General features: G+C 44.3%; 1 protein-coding gene across 1 annotated transcript in view; it reads right to left on the bottom strand.

Annotated features, from left to right (window-relative positions):
* Positions 1 to 619: 619 nt before the first annotated feature.
* Positions 620 to 20,901, bottom strand: part of LOC147442831 (transcription factor jumonji (jmjC) domain-containing protein) — a 39,616-nt gene continuing 19,334 nt past the window's right edge. The window contains exons 3-34 of the mRNA XM_086528850.1: positions 10,123 to 10,180; positions 9,888 to 10,010; positions 9,595 to 9,652; positions 9,357 to 9,493; positions 9,095 to 9,256; positions 8,918 to 9,004; positions 8,658 to 8,846; positions 8,425 to 8,577; positions 8,145 to 8,339; positions 7,993 to 8,064; positions 7,774 to 7,869; positions 7,503 to 7,610; positions 7,302 to 7,418; positions 7,015 to 7,222; positions 6,861 to 6,925; positions 6,709 to 6,767; positions 6,061 to 6,192; positions 5,695 to 5,845; positions 5,245 to 5,607; positions 4,970 to 5,155; positions 4,488 to 4,549; positions 4,321 to 4,399; positions 4,085 to 4,237; positions 3,844 to 4,001; positions 3,612 to 3,735; positions 3,454 to 3,527; positions 3,210 to 3,351; positions 2,985 to 3,131; positions 2,769 to 2,864; positions 2,594 to 2,689; positions 2,234 to 2,490; positions 620 to 1,733 (exon numbers count right to left, since the gene is read on the bottom strand). Of these exons, the coding sequence (XP_086384976.1) occupies positions 1,412 to 1,733; positions 2,234 to 2,490; positions 2,594 to 2,689; positions 2,769 to 2,864; positions 2,985 to 3,131; positions 3,210 to 3,351; positions 3,454 to 3,527; positions 3,612 to 3,735; positions 3,844 to 4,001; positions 4,085 to 4,237; positions 4,321 to 4,399; positions 4,488 to 4,549; positions 4,970 to 5,155; positions 5,245 to 5,607; positions 5,695 to 5,845; positions 6,061 to 6,192; positions 6,709 to 6,767; positions 6,861 to 6,925; positions 7,015 to 7,222; positions 7,302 to 7,418; positions 7,503 to 7,610; positions 7,774 to 7,869; positions 7,993 to 8,064; positions 8,145 to 8,339; positions 8,425 to 8,577; positions 8,658 to 8,846; positions 8,918 to 9,004; positions 9,095 to 9,256; positions 9,357 to 9,493; positions 9,595 to 9,652; positions 9,888 to 10,010; positions 10,123 to 10,180 (4,429 nt within the window). The 3' untranslated portion in view covers positions 620 to 1,411. The remainder of the gene's footprint in view (positions 1,734 to 2,233; positions 2,491 to 2,593; positions 2,690 to 2,768; positions 2,865 to 2,984; positions 3,132 to 3,209; positions 3,352 to 3,453; positions 3,528 to 3,611; positions 3,736 to 3,843; positions 4,002 to 4,084; positions 4,238 to 4,320; positions 4,400 to 4,487; positions 4,550 to 4,969; positions 5,156 to 5,244; positions 5,608 to 5,694; positions 5,846 to 6,060; positions 6,193 to 6,708; positions 6,768 to 6,860; positions 6,926 to 7,014; positions 7,223 to 7,301; positions 7,419 to 7,502; positions 7,611 to 7,773; positions 7,870 to 7,992; positions 8,065 to 8,144; positions 8,340 to 8,424; positions 8,578 to 8,657; positions 8,847 to 8,917; positions 9,005 to 9,094; positions 9,257 to 9,356; positions 9,494 to 9,594; positions 9,653 to 9,887; positions 10,011 to 10,122; positions 10,181 to 20,901) is intronic.

Below are 20,901 nucleotides of genomic sequence, written 5' to 3'. Positions count from 1 at the left end.
TTCCTTTATCACTTGGCACAATTGTGGGGAAACAACCCATCCTTTGGTGGTAGTCCACAAGCCATTCAAGCATCTCTCACCATAATCTCCACCTTACAGATCTACCAATGACTCAGTATGTCATGATAGCAAGAGGTGACCATATCCTGTCATTGATTGTGTTTAGTTCAATGACGAAATTTCCTCCAGCATAAACACTAATTTTGTGTTTACTCCGTTAACACTCTCGAAGTGCTTATAACATTTGATTCCTGATACTCTGCAACTCACCAATTTTGGGGACAATTAGTGAATGCAAAAAATGATGTACATGCCTTTAAGCTTAGACTATATTAGCAACAATCCAAAAACTGTATATCCTTCTTTAAAGGGAAGAAATTCAATAGCCTTCCACCAAGTTTCAGATCTTACCTAAATCTCAACTTGCCTCTCTCCCCCCCCCCCCCCAAAAAAAAACCCAAGAAAAGAAAAAAAAACAAGAAGGACCTCTTAACCTTAAAACCTGTGATCAGTTATTAATTTGACCTTGATGAGAGCTCTCAGCTTGTAATTTTTCTTTTTGATTGAAGTCGGATTACTTTACCCACATGAAGAGAAATAGTAGGGTGACTCACCAATAGCTAGTTAAAATGAAGAATACTACTTCTCATAAATATATTACATCTTTCTTTTTAGTAGTCTGTAAAGAACAAGGACCATATGTAATCTCAAATCTGTAGGCTCCATACTCCTTGTGTACACCGCAAGGAATAACCGCCCTCAGCCATGTATGTAACTTTCAATTAGTTCAAGGAAAAGCCAAAATTCATGTACAAGAAAGCACCAATAACAAGGGCTTTAATTTGATCCACGAGGCAATATTTGCACACATACACAGCGCAAAGCACTCGACGAACCTGTACATGAACAAGCCCAAAGCAACCTTTTTATTGAATCATGTCAGTGTGACAAATCTGGAAAGAAAGAATATGGGAAAGGAGAAAGAATGCCGTTGGAAAAATTGTGGTCAACTCAGCCTCAGACAAAGCCCAATAGGGCCGCCTATTTTTGTCACAAAAAAAAACCCGCCAACATAACACTTTTACTGTACACCCCTTGTTGAATTGAAGTTGAAGGCCCTCACTTTCACTGTGTTGAGCTCTTCATGCATCCTTCAGAAGGGTTTTCTATTCTCTCGGCCGCATTCCAAACTGAGCCGACTAAAGATACCTGCAGAGACTCAGATTGGAAGAGTAGCTTTGCAACTCCAGCGTCGGAAGTGGTTCGCAAAGCACAGCAAAGACCTGTACAGAATAGAAGCAGCCATGGTAGCTGAAGAGAGGGGCCATATTGATGGGACTGCTAGCATGTCTTCTCCTCTCTAGCTTGGCTTTGGGTGGATCCACCCCGCAATGAAGGGAGTCACGACTCTTCAACCCGAATGCATCAGTAGCACAAAGCTCTCAAATCTGCTATTCTGACCAGCCGTTCGTCTGCACGGTCTACCACTCGCACTCACAATTGTGGCCTGACCATCTGCCCCCTTAGCCAGAGGTTTTGAACAGTACAGAATACTGCTGTGGTTTTGCCACCTTTCCTGCAGATCTGCTCTTACTCTTACTGACACTCGGCTGCTTCGCTTCCCCCTTGCATACCATAATGGTGGGGTATATAAGGTTTCTTCGCGTACATCGTCGACCTTCATTGGAAACAAGGTTTCTTCATGTATATCATCGACCTTCATCGGAACACATCTGCAAAGGAAAAGAAACTCCAAACTTATTGAAATTATTGAAATGAGAACAGGACAGCCCCATGATGACTTCTATTGATGCTATTACTTTTACACCACTCTAAAGACTATCAAATGCATGCTGGGATGCAAGCTAGGAGCCAACTCTCTTCTCCCTTGCCCTTATTGCATGCGAGCAAGTGCTAAGGGTTTGAAGAAAGCTTTGGACACAAACGAAGATCACGAATTGACGGAAGTGGAGATGAGAATGGGAAACCTCAGTGCTGAGGTGCTTGATGCTTGAAGCACCAAACTGGGCTACAAAGGATAAAGAGTGGAATCAACTTTCCACTCGCAAATGTTCAGTTTTGCACATTGCATGCGTTTATCACGTGAGTGTGCACGTGCTTGTGTGTGTGAGAGGGAGAGATTTATACCAGCACCGTGACTTCTTTTTGTATGTGTGTGTGTGTGTGAATATCCACACAAAAAAACAAAAAGGCCAAGGGAAAAGTCTCATACATGTCGTCTTGAAGCTCTGTGATCAGATTTGATGAATCCACCAGCTCAACATCTTTACAATTCGGACACAAGAACTCCCCCGCCGATCCACATCGCTGAAGCAAATCCGAGCACTCATCATCACTGCTGTCAGGTTCTGGAAGACCCACACAATCAAAGTGGTACCATTCACTACAGGAATCGCAGGCTATCATCCCCCTCTCCTTGTCGTAAGGCTTTCTACAGATGCAATACAAACTTGTTCGTGCTTTCAAATCCTGTTCCATGCAACCAATGCACACAATTACTTAGAATTTATGTCCAAAGCTTTGCACACTGAGAAAGACACGTTGCCAAGCCCCAAAAGTAGCACTCTGTTACCGCAAGCTCTTTTGTGAAAGCTATCGGAAGCTTTTCCCCCTCCATTATAAGCTTAAACACATCCTCAAGTGGCATGTCCCCATCATCTTCTACAGCCTAAACAGGGGATAAACAGTTATTAGCAAACCCAAGGAAACAAAGATCCAAGACTCCGCAAAAAATAATGAAGCCCCACCATCTTTGCCTGGCTAACCCAGACAGAAGCCATAGTCTCCCAGGTCTTCAAATCTTTTAGCACACAATCATGTGTAAGGAAAGGTATTGCCAAGCCCTGGAAAAAACAGAAGGTTCATCAGAATCAACCTGTAACAAATGATGAATTCATTAACAAAGTGCCCTTTTTTGTGAGCCTCAATTGACGTTTCGCACTTTCCATATTCCTTACACAGACCTCTTTCAAAATCCTGCACACAGTTCGATAAGAAGGCTTGGTTGGGCTTTCCATTATGCTTTTCGCATGCATTCGCCATGCATTCACAGCGAGAGCCAGGGCCAGCTGACATTTCTCATCCCCTTGAACTTCCATGGTTCCGGCTATCTGAATTACCCAACTTCTATAAGCATCTGAAGCGAGAATAGGGGAGGGAAACAAACAACAAATTCTGATGGGGCGTACCTTCAATGCAGATAGCAAAGATGAGGAAAAGAAACTTTGACTCGAGTGCGATCTTAAAATTGGATCCACAAGCTGTTGTAGACAGTTCTCCCATTCCTGAACTCCCTCTATGATGTCTTCCAGAAGTTCAACTTCTTTCATTCTGCCAGATTAGGCATGAACTAAAGAAGCTAAGAACAACCAACACAAACCATAGATGGTTTACAAGCAGTTGACAGACTACTCCAAAAAAGGAACTACAAACCTAAACCGAAGACCTTCAGCAGCCTCGAGAAGGTCTTGCAAAGCAGTCAAGGTGGGCCTTTTTGTGATACATATCTGCACAGAGTGCGAATAGACTAGTGAGATCAAACATCAATGTTCTTCGTGCATAGCTCTCAACAGGATAAGCAAACATAAAACCTTTGAAAGAACGTCCTCATCCAGCCACACTACTCCTGCATTGAATGCGTTGCAGAACGAGCAAACAAATTGGCTTTGAGTCCACTCTTGATAATTTTCTAATGCTAAACACGATCTATGGTACCTGTTTGGACACCAAACACCCAATTACAAACTCCCATCATGCTTCAAAACCTGTAGCTTAGCCAAGAACAGCCTCATCAAATTAAGGGGGAAAAAAATCCAAGCAGACCTATCATTGCAATTATCACATTTCAGATGATTATTGTTCACATAATCAACGAATTTCTTGCACAAATGACACACTCCGTCTTCCGTGCATAAGTCATCTCCCTCTATATATGCTCGTTTCTGCAATTGTTGTAAAGAAGTATCCACAGAAGTTTGGACCTGAAGCAATGCAATATTAATCGGCTGCGAACCATGGGAAGCTCCAATCACAAATAGGTTATGGTGCACTTTTCAAAGACTACCTTTGATAAAACTTCCATCAAAGGCATAGAAGGCAATTCCGACTCGCCCAACAACTTTAAAAGGCACTTGGACAACCATGTTTCCACCTTCACCACTTCATTCTCCAGGACCTCAGCATCATCAAACCGTATTTGGCTGGTCTTTCCAATGTTCTGACATCATAACAGATAGTAAGAAAATTAGTCCCACCTTAACACCACAGATTTCAAACAAAAATTGCTAGATCAAAGTACACCTGAAGTTGGTGCAACTCTTCCCATGAAATGGACTGGGCGGACGAATGCAAGCACTTCGATATCTGCTTTTGCCAAGCTCTACAAGCATTGCAGTTTATCAGCTTATTCATGACTAACAAGACAAAATTAACAAAGAGGAAAAAACAGAGTGGAGATAGAATGGTACTTGTGAAAGGCAAGCAGTTCTTCAAGGTACGTAACATCACTGAAAACATTGATTCCCAAATCCTACACACAATTACATAAGAGTGAAACTCACAAACCCAGTCTGAAACAAAATAAGAGATATATATGAAACTGCCTCCATTCGACACAATCAAATATGAAAACAACAGTAAACATTCTGATCATTCAAGACCATACACAACCACAAAACACAACTACAGATGCTTTATTATTTAACAATCTGACAACGCAATCAAAGGCACAAAGTCATAATGAACCGGAAAAGGCATATGAAAATATAATCAATAAAATGGACAACACTCCGTAGAACACATAGACTCAAGACACATTCATCTGTAAAAAGCGATGCTTAGAGCTGCTTACAAACTTGTTTACAAATACAAATTCAAGCTAAGAATAAAATAGACAGGCGAAGACGATAAGAAAAGCTCCTAATTGTCAAACATAAATCAATTTACAAACCTTCGCTTCAAAAAGCAAATCTTCCAAATCATATACACTGCATTTCAAATCGCAGTTTTGTTGATGCAAGGTCCTTCTGAGTTTGAGAGACCAATCCTTAGCCTTACTTACAGCACAATGAAGTTGCTGTAACTGGCAGAAACAATCCCGGAAAGACTCTGTCTCTTTAAGGTAATTACCTAATTCCTGCAAAGAATGTAAACTTTGTGATTATATTATCCTAAAGACAAAACTCCTGACATTCTTGTATTCCTTATGCATTTTGCTGTTTTTACCTCAATACTAGGACGTCCTAGAAGCATGGTAGAAAATTTCATACTCCATTCTGTTGCAGCAACTAACATCCTCAAAGTCTCTATCTCTGGAAGCTCAAAACCAAGGGCCTTTCCTTCGTCCACAACGCACCTTAGATCAGTCAGCGAGCAATTCATTCCTGCAATGATGTTTAAGTTCACCTCCTCTACTGCCACCTCAAGGTGAAATTGGCTGATCAAATCAGATCCTTGAAGAGAATGCTTTGCATAGTTTATTAATTCTACAGCCTTCTTCCTCCAAGACTCAATATTATTGAAGACATCACACAAGAGCCTCCTTTCAGGCAGGTTGACCTTGAAACTGTGTGATTGGCTGATCAGGTCCTGCAGCAGATGGTTGAAGAAGTGAAGACTTGCACAAACATCACTTGGTAAGGCTGAATAAAAAGAACAAAGAACTGACTTATTGACCTGTAGAGCATGAAAATTTAGTGTTGCATCAGTATGTGGCGAAGCGTGATCAATGAATGGCTGAGCATGATGCAAGAATGCCTCTGCTTGCATCAACTCCAGATTTATGCCAACCCAGCCAGATAAAGTTGCATAGATCTTACTCGAACCCCTGAAAGTATAACCTTTTTATCAGATCAAACGTTGAGTGCACAAATTTCCAGCTGCACAAAATTTGAGATGCAAACCAAATTATTCATTTTGGGAGGGGCTCTTCTTCTTGCCAGCAATTTTTGGGGGTAAGAGCGGGGGGATAGGATATGGGGGAAGAAAAGACGTGAGGAAGGGAGGGGGGGGGGGGGGGGGGGGGGAGGGATTTGATATTACCGTCGAAGTGCTCTAAAATCATCCATAAACGCTCCATCTTGCAAACAATGTGAAGCCTTGGCCTCCCATTCTTGGGCAGCTTCAACTACTTGACAGAGTTCTACATACACCTCTTCATTTTCCAAGGATAAGCTGCACAGCAGATAGTAATTTGTTGATTTTCTTTGTCAGCTTTTTCTCACATACTGAATCAAGCTGATGAACAACTAATGTGCAGCCTGAACTCTGTACATCTCTACTTTAGGCGAGTATACTCCAAAACAAGAACCCTTTTCTAAGAAAGAAGCGGCTAATTGACCCTTTCTAAGTGGGTATGGAATGAGATCTAGCAATAGATAAAAACACAAGCTATTCGCATCTTAAGCTTCTCAAGCACACCTGCAATAAATTTGGTTCTTGATTTCATGCGTATATCTTTCTACTAATCTGCAAGGGACCTTGCAAGAAACTAGTGTGAATATGCTCAAAAACTCGTCAACCTCACCTATCCCAACCAATTTTATAATATGGAAGTAACAATGCACCACCTCATGTTTTAGAGTGCATAAATGCAGAAACCCATGTACTCATTTGCAAAACTTATCTATAAACTTAATCACAATGTTGGTGTGAAAACCGTGCTAAGCAAGAAAGCTTTAGAATTTTCACCTTCTTGCCTCCTTGAGAAGATCTGCCAATTCCCTTGTTGTCAATTGGCTTTGCAAACCCTACAATAAGGAAATAAAAATGTTTGGACAAGAGATTCTAATGTATGAGCCTAACAATGGCACACAGATGCCGTTTGGCCCGAGTTTTGATACCTTTGTTGCTCTTTCCAGCCAAGAAACTCGCTTGAACTCCAGTATCACATAGTCCATCTCTTTTACTGTCAAGAAAGAGCATTGAAATCAGGACAATGCAGGCAGCACAACTCTTACAAGTTGAGCTGAAACAAGCAAGTTTCTAAGAAAGTACCTTTAATTTTTAAAAGCTCCCCAGATCTTATTAGAGCAGATAGCAACTCCATGGACGACTTATAATACTTCTGCTGCTGGACATCAGCGATAACTTTATAGGCACTTCTAATCCATTCATTGATCTCATATATCCTTCTCTCCAGAATCTCAGCTTCCTTGAAATATACTGGGACGCTATCAACTTCAGAGAGAAACTCCTCAATAACCTGTTGAATAGTCGCGATATGTAAGTCTACAATCATTAACAGGAAACTTCAACAAATTTTTGGTCTGACCAAAACAGACCTGTAGAGGGACAGCCGTCTCAAGGAGCAACTTCGCCCGCTCTTGCCATTTTTCCAGCTTGCTTACATAGGCATTTAATATCTTCTTTTCAGGAAGCAGAACGAACAGCTCTCCTGCCTGCTTAGACACATAGATGTATGAGAATACTAGCATAAAAATCCATACTGTACACCAAAAACCAAATTTGACCAGATGAAGCACCTCTGCCTGTAGAGCATGTAACGTATCCATATTTGTTCCATTCTTCTGTCCAGAAATCCAACACATTCGAGGCTCTAGAAACAGCCTCTGTACTTTCTTTCGCCAGACCTGCCAAAAATTAGAAGATGAACCAAACATTTGGCCATTTTTTCACATGATTAGAAATAAGTGTTCGTGAAAAAGCTTCCATTCATATGCACATGGGAGGACAATTCCAGAAGCACACATAAAGCATGCATGCACAACTTTTGCTTAGATATTTATGACATACATAAGTGGTTTTGACGAGTTCATCTAGCTTATCAGCTTCAGGAAATCTGAAGAGAGATAATGAAAGTTTCTGCTGGAGCCCTTCCAGCTCTGCTAGCTGCAATAAGATGAGGTAAATGGCACAGAAACATCAGAAAAATCCGAGTTGACATGCTAATTTTCTGCATGGCAGAATTTCACACCATGCATATAACAGCTAACGGAGATCCCAAAGCATTACCTCCAAACATGTCCTTGAAGAAAACAAGATTTTAAGTTCTTCCTGCATGCTACTTGCAGATTCAACAAGTCCCTGTGAATTTTATGAGTCATCAATAAAGGGTGTTGGTCTGATAAACTAATAAGTTGTCTCTTTCAAGGGATGTCCAGTACCTTAAGTTTCAGAACAGACTTTTCTAAAGCACATGGAGCTGGCTCCACAGACAAAAGCTCCTGTGCAGTGGCTAAGAGTGCCTTCCCAGCATTTTCCTCCTTATCTTCGAGCTTTATTCCAGATGAGGCAAGGCAGGTGACAACACCTTGGGCCCAGCTTTGTACAGATCGAAGTCTCTTCTCTAGCAACCTCACCTGCAAGTCAATCACAAACATGAGAATCTGAGACAGCTGCAATGCATGCATAATTTTAAACTCTTCTAAAGCTTTCGATACTAACAGAATCCATTTCATGGCCCGCCCATAAGAACTGCTCTGCTTCTCTGAGCAAATTCTCAACATCAAGCAACTTGGGAGTAGTACAAAGAAGCGCATTTGCTTTCGAACACCAAGTGTCTGCCAACTTGGTATGAGCAATTGCACTGCTTTTGGCCTGTGAATTTGTAAAACAAGGGCTCATAAGATAGAAAGCAAATCTCATGTGCACAGCCATAATAGATTTCTGCTAGTAACCTGTTTTATCCTTTTAGCTGCTACCACTGCATTTGATTGCCGGCAACCTTTTCTCTGTTTCCCTCCGGATTCATCATCAGCACTATCACAAGAATCCAACTGCAGCTGCAGCTCATCCAACTCTGCAAGGCTATATCTATACAGGAGGTGTTGTTGATCCTTGCTGCATTCGCAAAGATGCTCGCTGTGCTGTATCAATGTGGAGATCAAGATTAGTGACCCAATAAGCTGCTCAAGAGGGAGATAGCATATCCACATACCTGTAAACATACCGCCCGTCCAGGGCAGCAACTACATGTTACTGCAGAGAAGAACAAGCAATATTTGCAAATCACACACTCCGGATCCTGCAAGGGGAGAGACAAAGTTGTCATGGGCATTTGCCTCCCTATTGAAAAAACATTACAGGCAATAATTATTGGATCATGGCATATAACCTCTTCTGTCCCAACCACATCTGGAAGCTTGCGTGGCAACATTTTGGAGCTTCGTACAATCCCACTCTGCCACAGTGTCATTCTCTGATTGCGCTCAACAGAGATCATCTCCTCCAACTCCTCCCTCACCCAAGAGGAAGACCTCTCATAACTTTGCTCGTTCTAAAACCACATCAACAAGTCAGACTCGCTTCCCAATAAATGTAGCAGTTTCTTGGACACCTTTTAAAGGACAACAATAAGAGTACCATACTTCAAATACCTTAGCTACAACAAAAAGCAGTTCTTCTTGAGAAAGTACAGCTGCCTTGTGATATAGTCGTGCTCTTTCCACACCAAACCGACCAAAAGGCAACCAATCCAGTGTTGCGAAGTTCACAGCCTCTGCACAATTCAAACCTGTACAACCAAAGACTTACTGGTATGAAAGTTCATGCTAACAGAGAGGAGAAAACAACCTGGCATAACAGTAAAAGCACCACAAGAGCACTGCTACTCACCGAGGTTGAAGCCACCGTGATAAGATCTTGGAAAGGTAATGACAAAGTTACCGCGCTCCTGTAAGAAAAAAACCACCCCCTTAAATCACAAAGTGGATACGAGGGTAGGCAAAAGAAACAAAAAAGTGCACGGAACAATCTAGGGCAAGCAGAAGTTGATAATGTGCAATCACTCACACTGCGCATTCGGACACATTTCTTTTGTTACTATGCTAGAATACTACATACAGCTGCTTCTAGGTAACATAAGAGAACACTGTCCAGTCTGCCAAAGTATGATGAAAGAAATAAACCTGAATGGTCGTACAGACAGGTACATCATTCTCACGTAGCACCTTTGGATTCAACATTGTAACCAGCTGAAACAGCAAGTCAGGCTGTGCTTCAAATAGATCAGGGAAAGTTTTGTGCATGACCTGCGGATAAATATTGACAACAAGTAAGGCATGGAAGTTTACTTAATGCACGTAGATAATCTGGTAATAAAATGTCACAAGCATGGGATATGTAACCCGGCTTCCAAAATACCTGTTCAAAAGCATCTACAGCACTGCCAGGAACACCATACCAGCATTTCGGCTCTCCCCTGCAAGTAGTCCGTCTAGCCATATTACAAATGATGAAAAGGCATATTATAGGGCCCAAACACCAGCAAAACTACAAAGCTTCAGATTTATTAACGAATGCAAAATGAAGATCAAAAACAGAAGCTCAGAACACAACTAAATCTCTCCTTTTGACAAGCTTACACATAGGATACCATAACACCCACTACAATGACAATTTGTACACAGCATATACTGTTGCATTGTTTCAACAACAAAAGACCTACAAAGTTCTAGAAGATGGATATTTCTCATGACTGATGGTGCCTATTAGTGTGCAGAGAATCATTCCTGCATTATTTCTTCGCTTGCTTGGCTCAGAGAAAGCCCACAAGAAAAGAGAGTTATTCTCATGGTTTATGCACACACACATACCTGTCTAGTAATCACTAAACCAAGAAAGAAATTGTGTCATCACGATTGTCATGCCTCTCATGGTTGTATGGCTATTTTAGCCTTGCAAATGCATTATAGCTTACTTTTAGTATTTACTGTTTTAACCAATGTGTTGATTGGGCGTTTTAGCGTCCGGCTAACCATCTTTTGTCCTAGCCCCCTATTTGAGTATAGGCTTGAGTTCAGTCAAAGTCATCCAAGTGACTTGCCCCTCACTTTGTGTTAGATGACTTTAATTTCCAGTACTACAGCTAATCGTTATGCTGACTCGCGAGTTTTGAGAGGAGTCTTGCGGCTTTCGGACTCGTCCAATCGGGTGCAGTCTCTTCAAAAGTGGTTACAGGGGTCCACACAAGAGAGGTGCGGCTTGATTCACATTTCTGATCCCATGTGGTCCTGAAGATTATGATTGCGACGACCGCATGTGGTCTCAAGGTTACAATTGGTTGCTGCATCTTCTCAAATGTGGTGCAGGTTGGCCGCAATAGGATAACTTGTGTCATGTGTTTGGCATCCCACACCACCTTGTCCTTACACACAACTTGAAACAACACTTTAGTGACGGCACAAAGGGGCGGAGTTCCCCTCTTGAAACCACTCACCCCTCACTAGGCACCCCCTGCAGTATTTTTCTTTTTTAATGGCGAAAGAGCGTGGTTACAATCGTTTTGTAAGCCCACTCACGCGATCTGGGTATAGCTGGAACCCTGGCCTTTGATTTACATGCTCAAGGATAAAAAAAGATACTTCAAGCATCTGCTAGGTACAACTTGGCCCCAGAACAACAAGGCTAATAATCAACGCTCCACATCTGCAATAAGAGCTTGAATAAATGAAATGAAATGAAATGTTATATTAACGTCTTCAAAAGGCCATAATGACCTATGAGACCCGAAAGTTACAAAGTGGTGGATCTGATACAAAGTCAGAGTAACAAATAACCTAACGAACAGTACAAAACAAAGATATATACTATGGGGTCCTAAGTTGATCGATGTGAACCAAGCAAAAGACTAAGCAAAAAATGGGCGGCTTGTTGGGATAGCTGAATCACAAGAGATCTAGCATCGGTCGTTGGCGAATCTCATCAATTTCCTCCATGGTTAGTAGTCTGACCGGGCGTCGTGCATGCCTGGCCATCGTGCTCCGAATTTTCTGTCGTAGCCTCCGTCGATGCTGTGTAGTTCTTCGCAGTCGCGGGCGCCTAGATTTCCCCAATTCAATCGCTCGGTCAATCAGTGTGCCTCTGGTGTGAGACAAGGGGGGGCTCTGTTGTGGGAGTGGCTCATGCGGCTGTCCCGTGTCTGCTCTGAAGAAGTCTGCGATCCGTCTTTGAGACTGGCTAGCCTCGCCATTCATCAGGCTATCTCTCTGTCTGCGCAGCTCGAGCAAGAACAAACCCAGACATCTCTGATCTTCGTATCCCATGACTCTTGAGAGTGGTCCAAAACCTTCTCTGAACAAGCAATGGAAGCGGCCTCGTATCTCGTAGTAGACGGGGCAGCGACATGTATAGTGTAGCTCTGTCTCAAGTTCCATGCTACACAAGGGGCATGTCCTGTCCTTCGCTGGTACTCCGCTGTATCTCCCAGTCTCAATCCGCAACTGGTGAGAAGATGTGCGTAACTGGCCAATAGCACATCGTATCCCATGAGAGTCGAGACAAGTGGGTATCCATGTATCTGGGTCTCGCCACAAAACCATCTTCCGTAAGCTGGAGAAGGTGGTCTTTGTAGAAAGCCATCTTCGTGCCCAATTCCTGTGCTGGTTGTATCCATGTCCTTTTGGTGTCTAGCTGGGTCAGGTCTTGGCGTATGAGCTTGGTGATCTCTGACTGTGTAAGAGTGAGAGATGGTGCATCCAATGAGTAATGGAATGGTGGCAGCCGGTCTATGCTGAACCCATGTGCCTGAAACCATGATGTCATCTCCCCATACCAGCATGTTGTATCTCCTTGTATGGCTAACTGTCGAGAGGATTCAAATGCTATGCGAGCATATCTGTCTCTAGGAAGTTCCCATGTGCGGTTTATGAAGGAGACTAATCTGGTGAGCGCCTCCACCACAAGTGGGGGGGCCGCTAGCTCTGCTCGGATAATGGCCCGTGGTACTGATGCCTTGGCTCTAATGAGCCGCGAGATCATAGAGACGAGAGGTTTCTCCATGTTCCCCCATCCGTCTGAGCGACCCGTCCTTCCGTGGTGATCCACCGAAGGTCCCCATATCTCGGTTCCATAGAGCAATGCTGAAGCCACCAAGGTGTCAAAGAGCCAGAGCTTCGTTCAGGGTTCCTGAAACTGAACCTGCGAACACATCCTCTCCAATCTACCCAATGCTGCGTGGGCTCTAGTAAGTTTGGTTTCTGCTGCTCTTCTGAGTGAGAATGTAGGTCCGCTAAAAACCACTCCAAGGTAAGTGTAAGCGTCTGTGTACTCCACAGTCTCCTGGCCGTATGTGAGTGTAGGTGCTGACCTCCTGATCCACTGTGGGGTGGTATTAAACACCATAACCTTGGTTTTACCCAGGTTGACAAACAAACCACTTTCGTGGGCAAACGTATGCAAAGCATCCAATTGACATTGCATTCCCTCTGGGGATTCGGAGATCAACACATGTCATCAGCATATAACAAAAGTGGAATCCATGTCCCTGCCAACTGAGCACCTTTATCCCCATCGCTGTCAATGTAGTCAGAAATCTCATCCACATACATACCGAAAAGAGTGGGAGAGAGCGGGCAGCCCTGCTTCACCCCAATAGTGGAGTGAACCGGTGTAGACAGTCCCTCTGGGGTGCGTACATGCCCTACTACTGATCTGTACAATGCCATGATCCCCCAAATGAGTTCTGTGGGTACTCCCATTTCCTGTAATCTGCGCATCAGTCTAGCTCTGGGTACCGTGTCGAAAGCTTTGCGGAAGTCCACAAAGCTACAATAGATCCGTCTCCCATGAGATCTGCCTTCCTCGATGATGGCCCTGAGTGTTAGGATATGGTCAAGAGTAGAGAAGCCTCTCTTGAATCTTGCCTGTCCAGTTGCACGTATTCCTTCCCTCTCTGCCCATCTACTCAGCTGTTGCTCAAGAATGGATGCATACAACCGTGCCAATGTGTGCCCAATCATAATAGTGAGATAATTCTCAGGCTCCATGGGGTCTCCTGATTTGAAGATAGGTACGATTGTAGATAGGCTCCAAGTGTCCGGTAGGCCCTCACACATGGCACGGTTAAACATAACTGCTAGAAGCTCTGCTAGTAGGTCTTTGGCATGCATGAAATGCTCAGCTACTAGGCCCTCATGATCATATGCTCTCCCAGTCTTCATCCTGTCAATGGCTTTCTTCACCATCTCAGCAGTGAAAAAGACACATGTATGTGGGCATGGGTGGGGGGGTTGGGGAGGGGCGGCTGTCCAAGTACTGTGTACAAAGATGATGCGTACTGACCCCAGGTCTCTGTGGAGGAAATAGCAGGGGGGGGGGAGGGGGACTGCTCATGAAAGAGCCGCCACGCCTCATGCGAGTCTTGACTCAAGAATAGCTGATATAGATCCTGCTCGAGTCTAGCCAAAAAAGCCCTCTTCTTCCGCCGCACCAGGCGTCGGAAGTCCATCTGTGACTGTCTGTGAGTGACGTCCCCCAACAGCACCTCCCTCTGAAGTCTGGCTCTAGTCCGGCGGCACTCCTCATCGTACCAGCTGTTCTGAGGCATGCTCCCAAATCGGCGGCTCTGCTTAGGCTGGGTGTGTGGGTATGCTTCAGCTGCTGCCTCATGTAATGTCTGTGTCAGTATAGTAGTTAGCTCCTCCAGAGGTCGCCCCGGGTCCTCAGTGCATAGGCGTATGTAGATTCCGTCCGTGTATACAGAGTCCGTCTCCCTTGTGAATGTGTAGCGAGTAGGGGCTGCTACTCGTGGCCTGTGTGCTACACTGAAATGGAAGGAGATGGTCATTGACACCAGAGCATGATCCACCACCACCCCGACCGGTCTGGGCCCAATTGTGAGATCCTGGATACTAGAGATGAGATTCGGTTGTGCCATGACATAGTCCACCGTGCTGGCTCCATGTCTGTGTGGGAAGCATGTAAAACCTCCCGTAGCAGGAAATCTCTGTAGGCCGTTCAAGATGGCCAATCCATGTGCAGTGCCCATGTCTATCAGGTGTCGCCCATACACAGTATATTCCATATCGTGTGATAGTCTGGAAAGGCCCGTCTCTGCCACATCTATCTCTCTTAGCATCTCCTCTGAAGTATCATAAAACACTGCCTGGTGATGGGCAGTCCTAGCATTGAAGTCCCCGAGGATGATAATGTCACCGTCCCTAGAGAACTCCCATATGTCATCATCCAAAATAGAGAAAGGGGACTGTCCTCTGGGTGGTGCATAAACTGATGTACTCGGGGGGAAGTAACAAATAGCTAGATAGAGGTATCTGCCTGTCTCTGCTTTCAGTCTCACCCACATGTACCTAGCCTGCTCGTCCCTGCGGGCTATATGTATCAGTGGCTGCAGATCCTCTCTAAATAACACTGCCACTCCTCCCGAGCCCCGCCCTCTGTGCTCTGAGCGTGTCTCCTGTCTGTAGGCTGTCTCCCACCTATATCCACTGATGTGAGGCATGGATTGCCCAGGGGCCTGGTGTGTCTCAGAGTAGAAGATGATGTCTCTTTTAGTAAAGCTATCCTCAAAAGCACCCACATCAAGACGCATAGATCCATTGCAGTTCCAGGCAGCTACTTTGAGTGTGGTCCCATAAGTCTCGCACCGTCATGTGGAGCATCGCTCAAGTATTACCACTTTTCCGTCTCGGTAAAAAGCGATCTTGCCTTTTCCCCTTGCCGCTCTAATCTCCGGCATTACTTCCTGCATATGGAGATCTACGAGAGGGTGAGATCGTTTGGCGACGGGCGCGCGGGTGCAGGGCAGGGTGGGCGTGATGGTGCAGCTCAAGCAGCGAGGGGCAGAGGCGGGGGGGCAGTGAGGCGAGCGCGTGGATCAGTGCAGGGGCGGGCGCGAGGGTGCAGCGCAAGCAACGAGGGGCGCGAGGGGCAAAGGCACAGAGAGAGAGAGAGAGAGAGAGAGAGAGAGAGAGAGAGAGAGAGAGAGAGTTACAAGCTTGGACACTCCAAGCAAGAAATCAATAGCAACAGACGAGCAAACTGCAAAATCTTTGAACTTGAAGAGAGAGAGAGAGAGAGAGAGAGAGAGAGAGAGAGAGAGAAATGAAATGAAATGTTATATTAACGTCTTCAAAAGGCCATAGTGACCTATGAGACCAGAAAGTTACAAGGTGGTGAATCTAATACAAAGTCAGAGTAACAAAATAACCTAACAACAGTACAAAACAAAAATATATACTATGGGATCCTAGATTGGTTGATGTGAGCTAAGCAAAAAACTAAGCAAAAATGGGCGGCTTGTTGGGATAGCTGAATCACAAAAGATCTAGCATCGGTCATTGGCAAATCTCATCAATTTCCTCCATGGTTAGTAGTCTAACCGAGCGTCGTGCATGCCTGGCCAACGTGCTCCGAATCTTTTGCCGTAGCCTCCGTCAATGCTGTGTAGTCCTTCGCAGTCGTGGGCGCCTGGATTTCCCCAGTCAATCGCTCGGTCGATCAGTGTGCCTCTGGTGTGAGACAAGGGGGAGCTTTGCTGTGGGAGTGGCTCTTGCGGCTGTCCCGTGTCTACTCTGAAGAAGTCTGTGATCCGTCTTCGAGACTGGTTAGCCTCGCCATTCATCAGGCTCTCTCTGTGTCTGCGCAGCTCGAGCAAGAACAAACCCAGGCATCTTTGATCTTCGTATCCCATTACTCTTGAGAGTGGTCCAAAACCCTCTCCGAACAAGCAATGGAAGCGGCCTCGTAAGAGAGAGAGAGAGAGAGAGAGAGAGATGAAATGAAATGAAATGTTATATTAACGTCTTCAAAAGGCCAAAATGACCTATGAGACCAAAGAGAGAAAATGAAATGAAATGAAATGTTATATTAACGTCTTCAAAAGGCCAGAATGACCTATGAGACCAAACCGATACAAAAGTGGTGAATCTGTTACAATGTCTGGGTACCTTAGTACTAAAGTACTAAGTGTGAAAAGTGTGAAAGTGTGAAAAGTGTGAAAGTGTGAAAGTGTGAAAATAAATGTGAAAACTAAATACAAAGTATTAAATAAACTTCTTAGGAGCATTCTGGGTGTCTGGCTAGAATGCTTCTAATCCTTTGTTGTAGTCTCCTCCGGTGAAGTGTGCTTCTGCATCTTGGTCGTGGTCGTCTCGATTTCCTAAGCTCAATCGCTCTGTCAATTAGGGTGCCTTTGGTATGAATGTGGGTACTCCTTTGTGCTGGCTGCTGGCCTCTTGCTTCTCCTTCCACTCCTGCTTCTCTCGATCCGAAGAAATCTGTGATCGGCCTCTGAGGCTGTAGTGCTCTTTGTCTTCTCATTAGATTATCCCTGTGCCAATGTAGTTCCAGTAGGTACAAGCCTAAGCATCTTTGATCTTGGTATTGCATGATTCTATCTAGAGGTCCAAAGCCTTCTTTAAATAGGCAATGGAAACGCCCACGTATCTCATAGTATACTGTGCAGTGGCATATGTAGTGTAATTCTGTCTCCAGCTCCATTCCGCATAACTTGCAAATTCTGCTCTCGAGTGGGATTCCCCTAAATCTGCCAAATTCAAACTCCAATTGGTGTGAGGATGTACGAATCTGACCAATAGCACATCTCAAACCATGAGACATGTGGGTATCCATGTAGCTCGGGCGAATCACAAATCCATCTTCAGATAGTTGTAGGAAGTTTTCTTTGTAGTCGGCCATCTTCGTGCCCAATTCTTGTGTAGGGTCTACCCATGTCCTCTTAGTATCCAACTGTATAAGATCCTGTCGGATGATTTTATTAATCTCCGTTCGTGTAATTGCCAGTGATGGAGCCTCAAGAGAGTATTGGAAGGGGGGTAATCTGTCCATATTGAACCCGTGTCTCTGAAACCACGAGGATAGTTGCGCATACCAGCATGATGTATCCCCTTTCATTGCCAGTTGTCGAGAGGATTCGAGGGCTAGTCTAGTATATCGGCAATTATTTGTATCCCACAAACCATGTATAAAGGACACTGATCTGGTAAGAGCTTCAATTTCTATCGGAGGGGCAACTAGCTCCGCTCGGGTAATCGCGTGTGGTACGGAGGCCTTGGCTCTAATCATTCGGGAAATCATAGATACCAAAGGTCTCTCCATTGACTTCCAATTATCCTGATCCATAGATGGTCCCCAAATCTAGACCCCATAAAGCATAGCCGAGGCCACCCCAGTATCAAAGAGCCATAGTTTTGTTCGTGGTTCCTGAAACTGCACTTGTGAACACATCCTCTCCAACCCTCCCAAGGCCGCAGAGGCTCTGGATAATCTAGCATCCGCTGCTTTCTTAAGAGTAAACTTCAGTCCTGCAAATACCACACCAAGGTATGTGTATGCATCTATGTACTCTACTGTATCCTGGCCATATGCAAATGTAGGTGCCGATCTCCTAACCCACTGCGGTGTGGTGTTAAACACCATAACTTTGGTTTTACCCAAGTTTACCGACAGTCCACTGTCCTCCGCGAATTTATGTAATGCATCTAGCTGCCTCTGCATTCCATCTGGTGATTCTGTTATCAATACAATATCATCTGCATACAACAACAAAGGGATCCATGACCCTGCAAGTTGAGCACCTCTGTCACCCTTTCTATCAATGTAATCTGATACCTCATCTATGTACATACCAAATAAAGTAGGGGACAGTGGGCATCCCTGCTTTACTCCAACGGTGGAATGAACAATATTCGAATCCCCTTCTGGAGTACGTACATAACCAGTTACTGACCCGTATAAGGCCATGATCCCCCAAATAATCTCTTTGGGGACCCTTAACTCTTGCATCCTGTGCATCAATCTGGCCCTTGGTACTGTATCAAAAGCTTTCCGAAAATCCACAAAGCAGCAATACATCCTTCTCCCGTTTGCTCTTCCTTCCTCAATAATGGCTCTGAGCGTAAGAATATGATCTAAAGTGGAATAACCCCTTCTAAATCCAGCTTGTCCTGTTGCCCTTATGCCCTCATTCTATGCCCATCTACTCAATTTTTGTTCAAGAATCAATGCGTACAGTCGGGTCAATGTGTGACCTACCATAATGGTACGGTAGTTCCCGGGTATAATAGGATCCCTTGACTTGAAAATAGGTACGATAGTAGATAATTTCCAAGAATCAGGTAATCCTTCACACATGACCCGATTAAACAGACGAGCAAGGACTTTTGAAAGTAGGTCCCTGGCATGGATCAGATGTTCTGCTACTAAACCATCATGATCATATGCTCTTCTTGTCTTCATCTTATCAATGGCTTTTTTCACCATTTCCGTAGTAAAGAAAGTAATAGTAGCAGGGCATGGTTCTAGCGGATCTGGTAATGGAGGCTGTCCAGATACCATATATAATGATGTTACATATTGACCCCAAATCTCAAGAGAAGTAATCGTCGGAGGCGGTGAGTGCTCGTGAAATAAGCGCCAGGCCTCATGCGAGTCCTGACTCAAGAAGAGCTGATATAAATCCTTCTCCAGTTTGGCTAAAAATGCCCTTTTCTTGCGACGTACTATACGTCGAAGAGCAATCCGAGACTGCTTATATGTGATGATCCCAAGTGTAAGCTCTTTTTGGACCTGGGTTCTCGTCTCTCTGCATTCCTCGTCATACCAACTGTTTTGAGGCATGTTCCCAGATCCTCTCTTCTGATCAGGTTGAGTTTGTGGGTATGCCTCTTGTGCTGCTCCATGTAGTATCTCTGTTAACTGAGAAGTAATCTCCTCTACAATATATACTGACTCGGCTGCCAACATCCTATTATAGATCTTTTCCACATAGACTGAATCGGTCTCTGGCGTGAAAGTATATCTTGTGTGTGTCTTCTTCCCTTGTACTTGAGAGGCATTGTATTGGAAGGAGATTGATAAGGTCAAGAGAGCATGATCCACTGCAATCCCAACCGGTATGGGTCCACCTTAAAGTCCTTGATACTAGAAATAAAGCTTGGTGAGGTCATGACATAATCCACTGTACTGGCCCCATGCCTGTGCGGAAAGCATGTGAATCCCCCAGATGACGGGAAATTCTCTAGACCATAAAGTATGGCCAAACCATGTATAGTTGCCATCTCCATGAGATGTCTCCCATATTCAGTGTGTTCTTTATCCTGTGAGTTTCTAGTAAGCCCCCTCTGTGATAAATCCACTTCTCTGAGCATTTCAAGCGAGAGGAGGAAAAGGAGGGTCGACACGGCACAGCGGAGTTCCGAGCCAAGACGCACTAGCCCCAAAGACTGGCGCCCCTTTCGATATTTCTTTATTATTGCTTCGCAAAGGTACAACTCCCAACGGTCCAGATGCCTTTAAAAGAGTGGTCCTCTGGGCATCAAACGTACAAAGAAAGCCCAAAAGTTCTCATCCAGAAGCACTTGAGCCAAAACGCTTCTGTTGTCAAAAAGCATGTGCAAAACCTACCCCAACATGACTTGCGGAAATCCGTACAGCATTGTCCCGTCAACGTGTCACCTCAAATTACAAAATTTATGCGACATCATCATGTCAACACAAATCACGGACTTTTCAACTAGTCCTTACGCTTTGCATTGTTAGGGTTTAGGCCCCTCAACCATAACCTTCAGGGGTTAAGAGTTTTCGACTCTAACCCTATGGTCCTCTCTGTCACACTTTCTCGATTCAATTCCTCTTGTCCTCTCGGCCAATTCTATCCAGTTGGGCACGCTATATCATCACTTTGTGACATTCCCCCCTCCTGAAAGAAAATCGCCCTCGATTACGCATGCAAAATAGCCAAAGGACAGAAACTTTCTTCAGTAGACACTGACACTATGTACCCATGCACTAGATTCCACAAATCAAGCAATTTTACAAAGACATCAATCATTGATCAATCACAATGTTGTCGAGACCGCATTGATCTTTTCATGAATGTCTTGATCTACTAAATCTTGTTACTATCAGATTCATAATCTTTCTTTTCACATTTCAAACAAGCCATGCCCAAGACAGTACATTCACACAGGATACAATTTACAAAATCAAGTACTTAGTTCACACTGAACACTGTGTTTCAATCTTTCAATCTAGCCATCTCATCTCGTCCACGACTCTTGATGCACCTAGATCCCTGTGTAGCCAATCTCATCCTTCCCGAACTCTTGATGCACGCACAACAGTATCTAGTCATCTCATCCAGATAGAAATGTTGATGCACAC

The sequence above is a fragment of the Adiantum capillus-veneris genome, chromosome 14, assembly GCF_014529385.1.
Source record: "Adiantum capillus-veneris isolate H3 chromosome 14, ASM1452938v2, whole genome shotgun sequence".
Taxonomy (NCBI): Eukaryota; Viridiplantae; Streptophyta; class Polypodiopsida; order Polypodiales; family Pteridaceae; genus Adiantum; species Adiantum capillus-veneris.
Note: the sequence above shows the minus strand (reverse complement) of the source record. Positions and strands in the feature narration are given on the sequence as shown.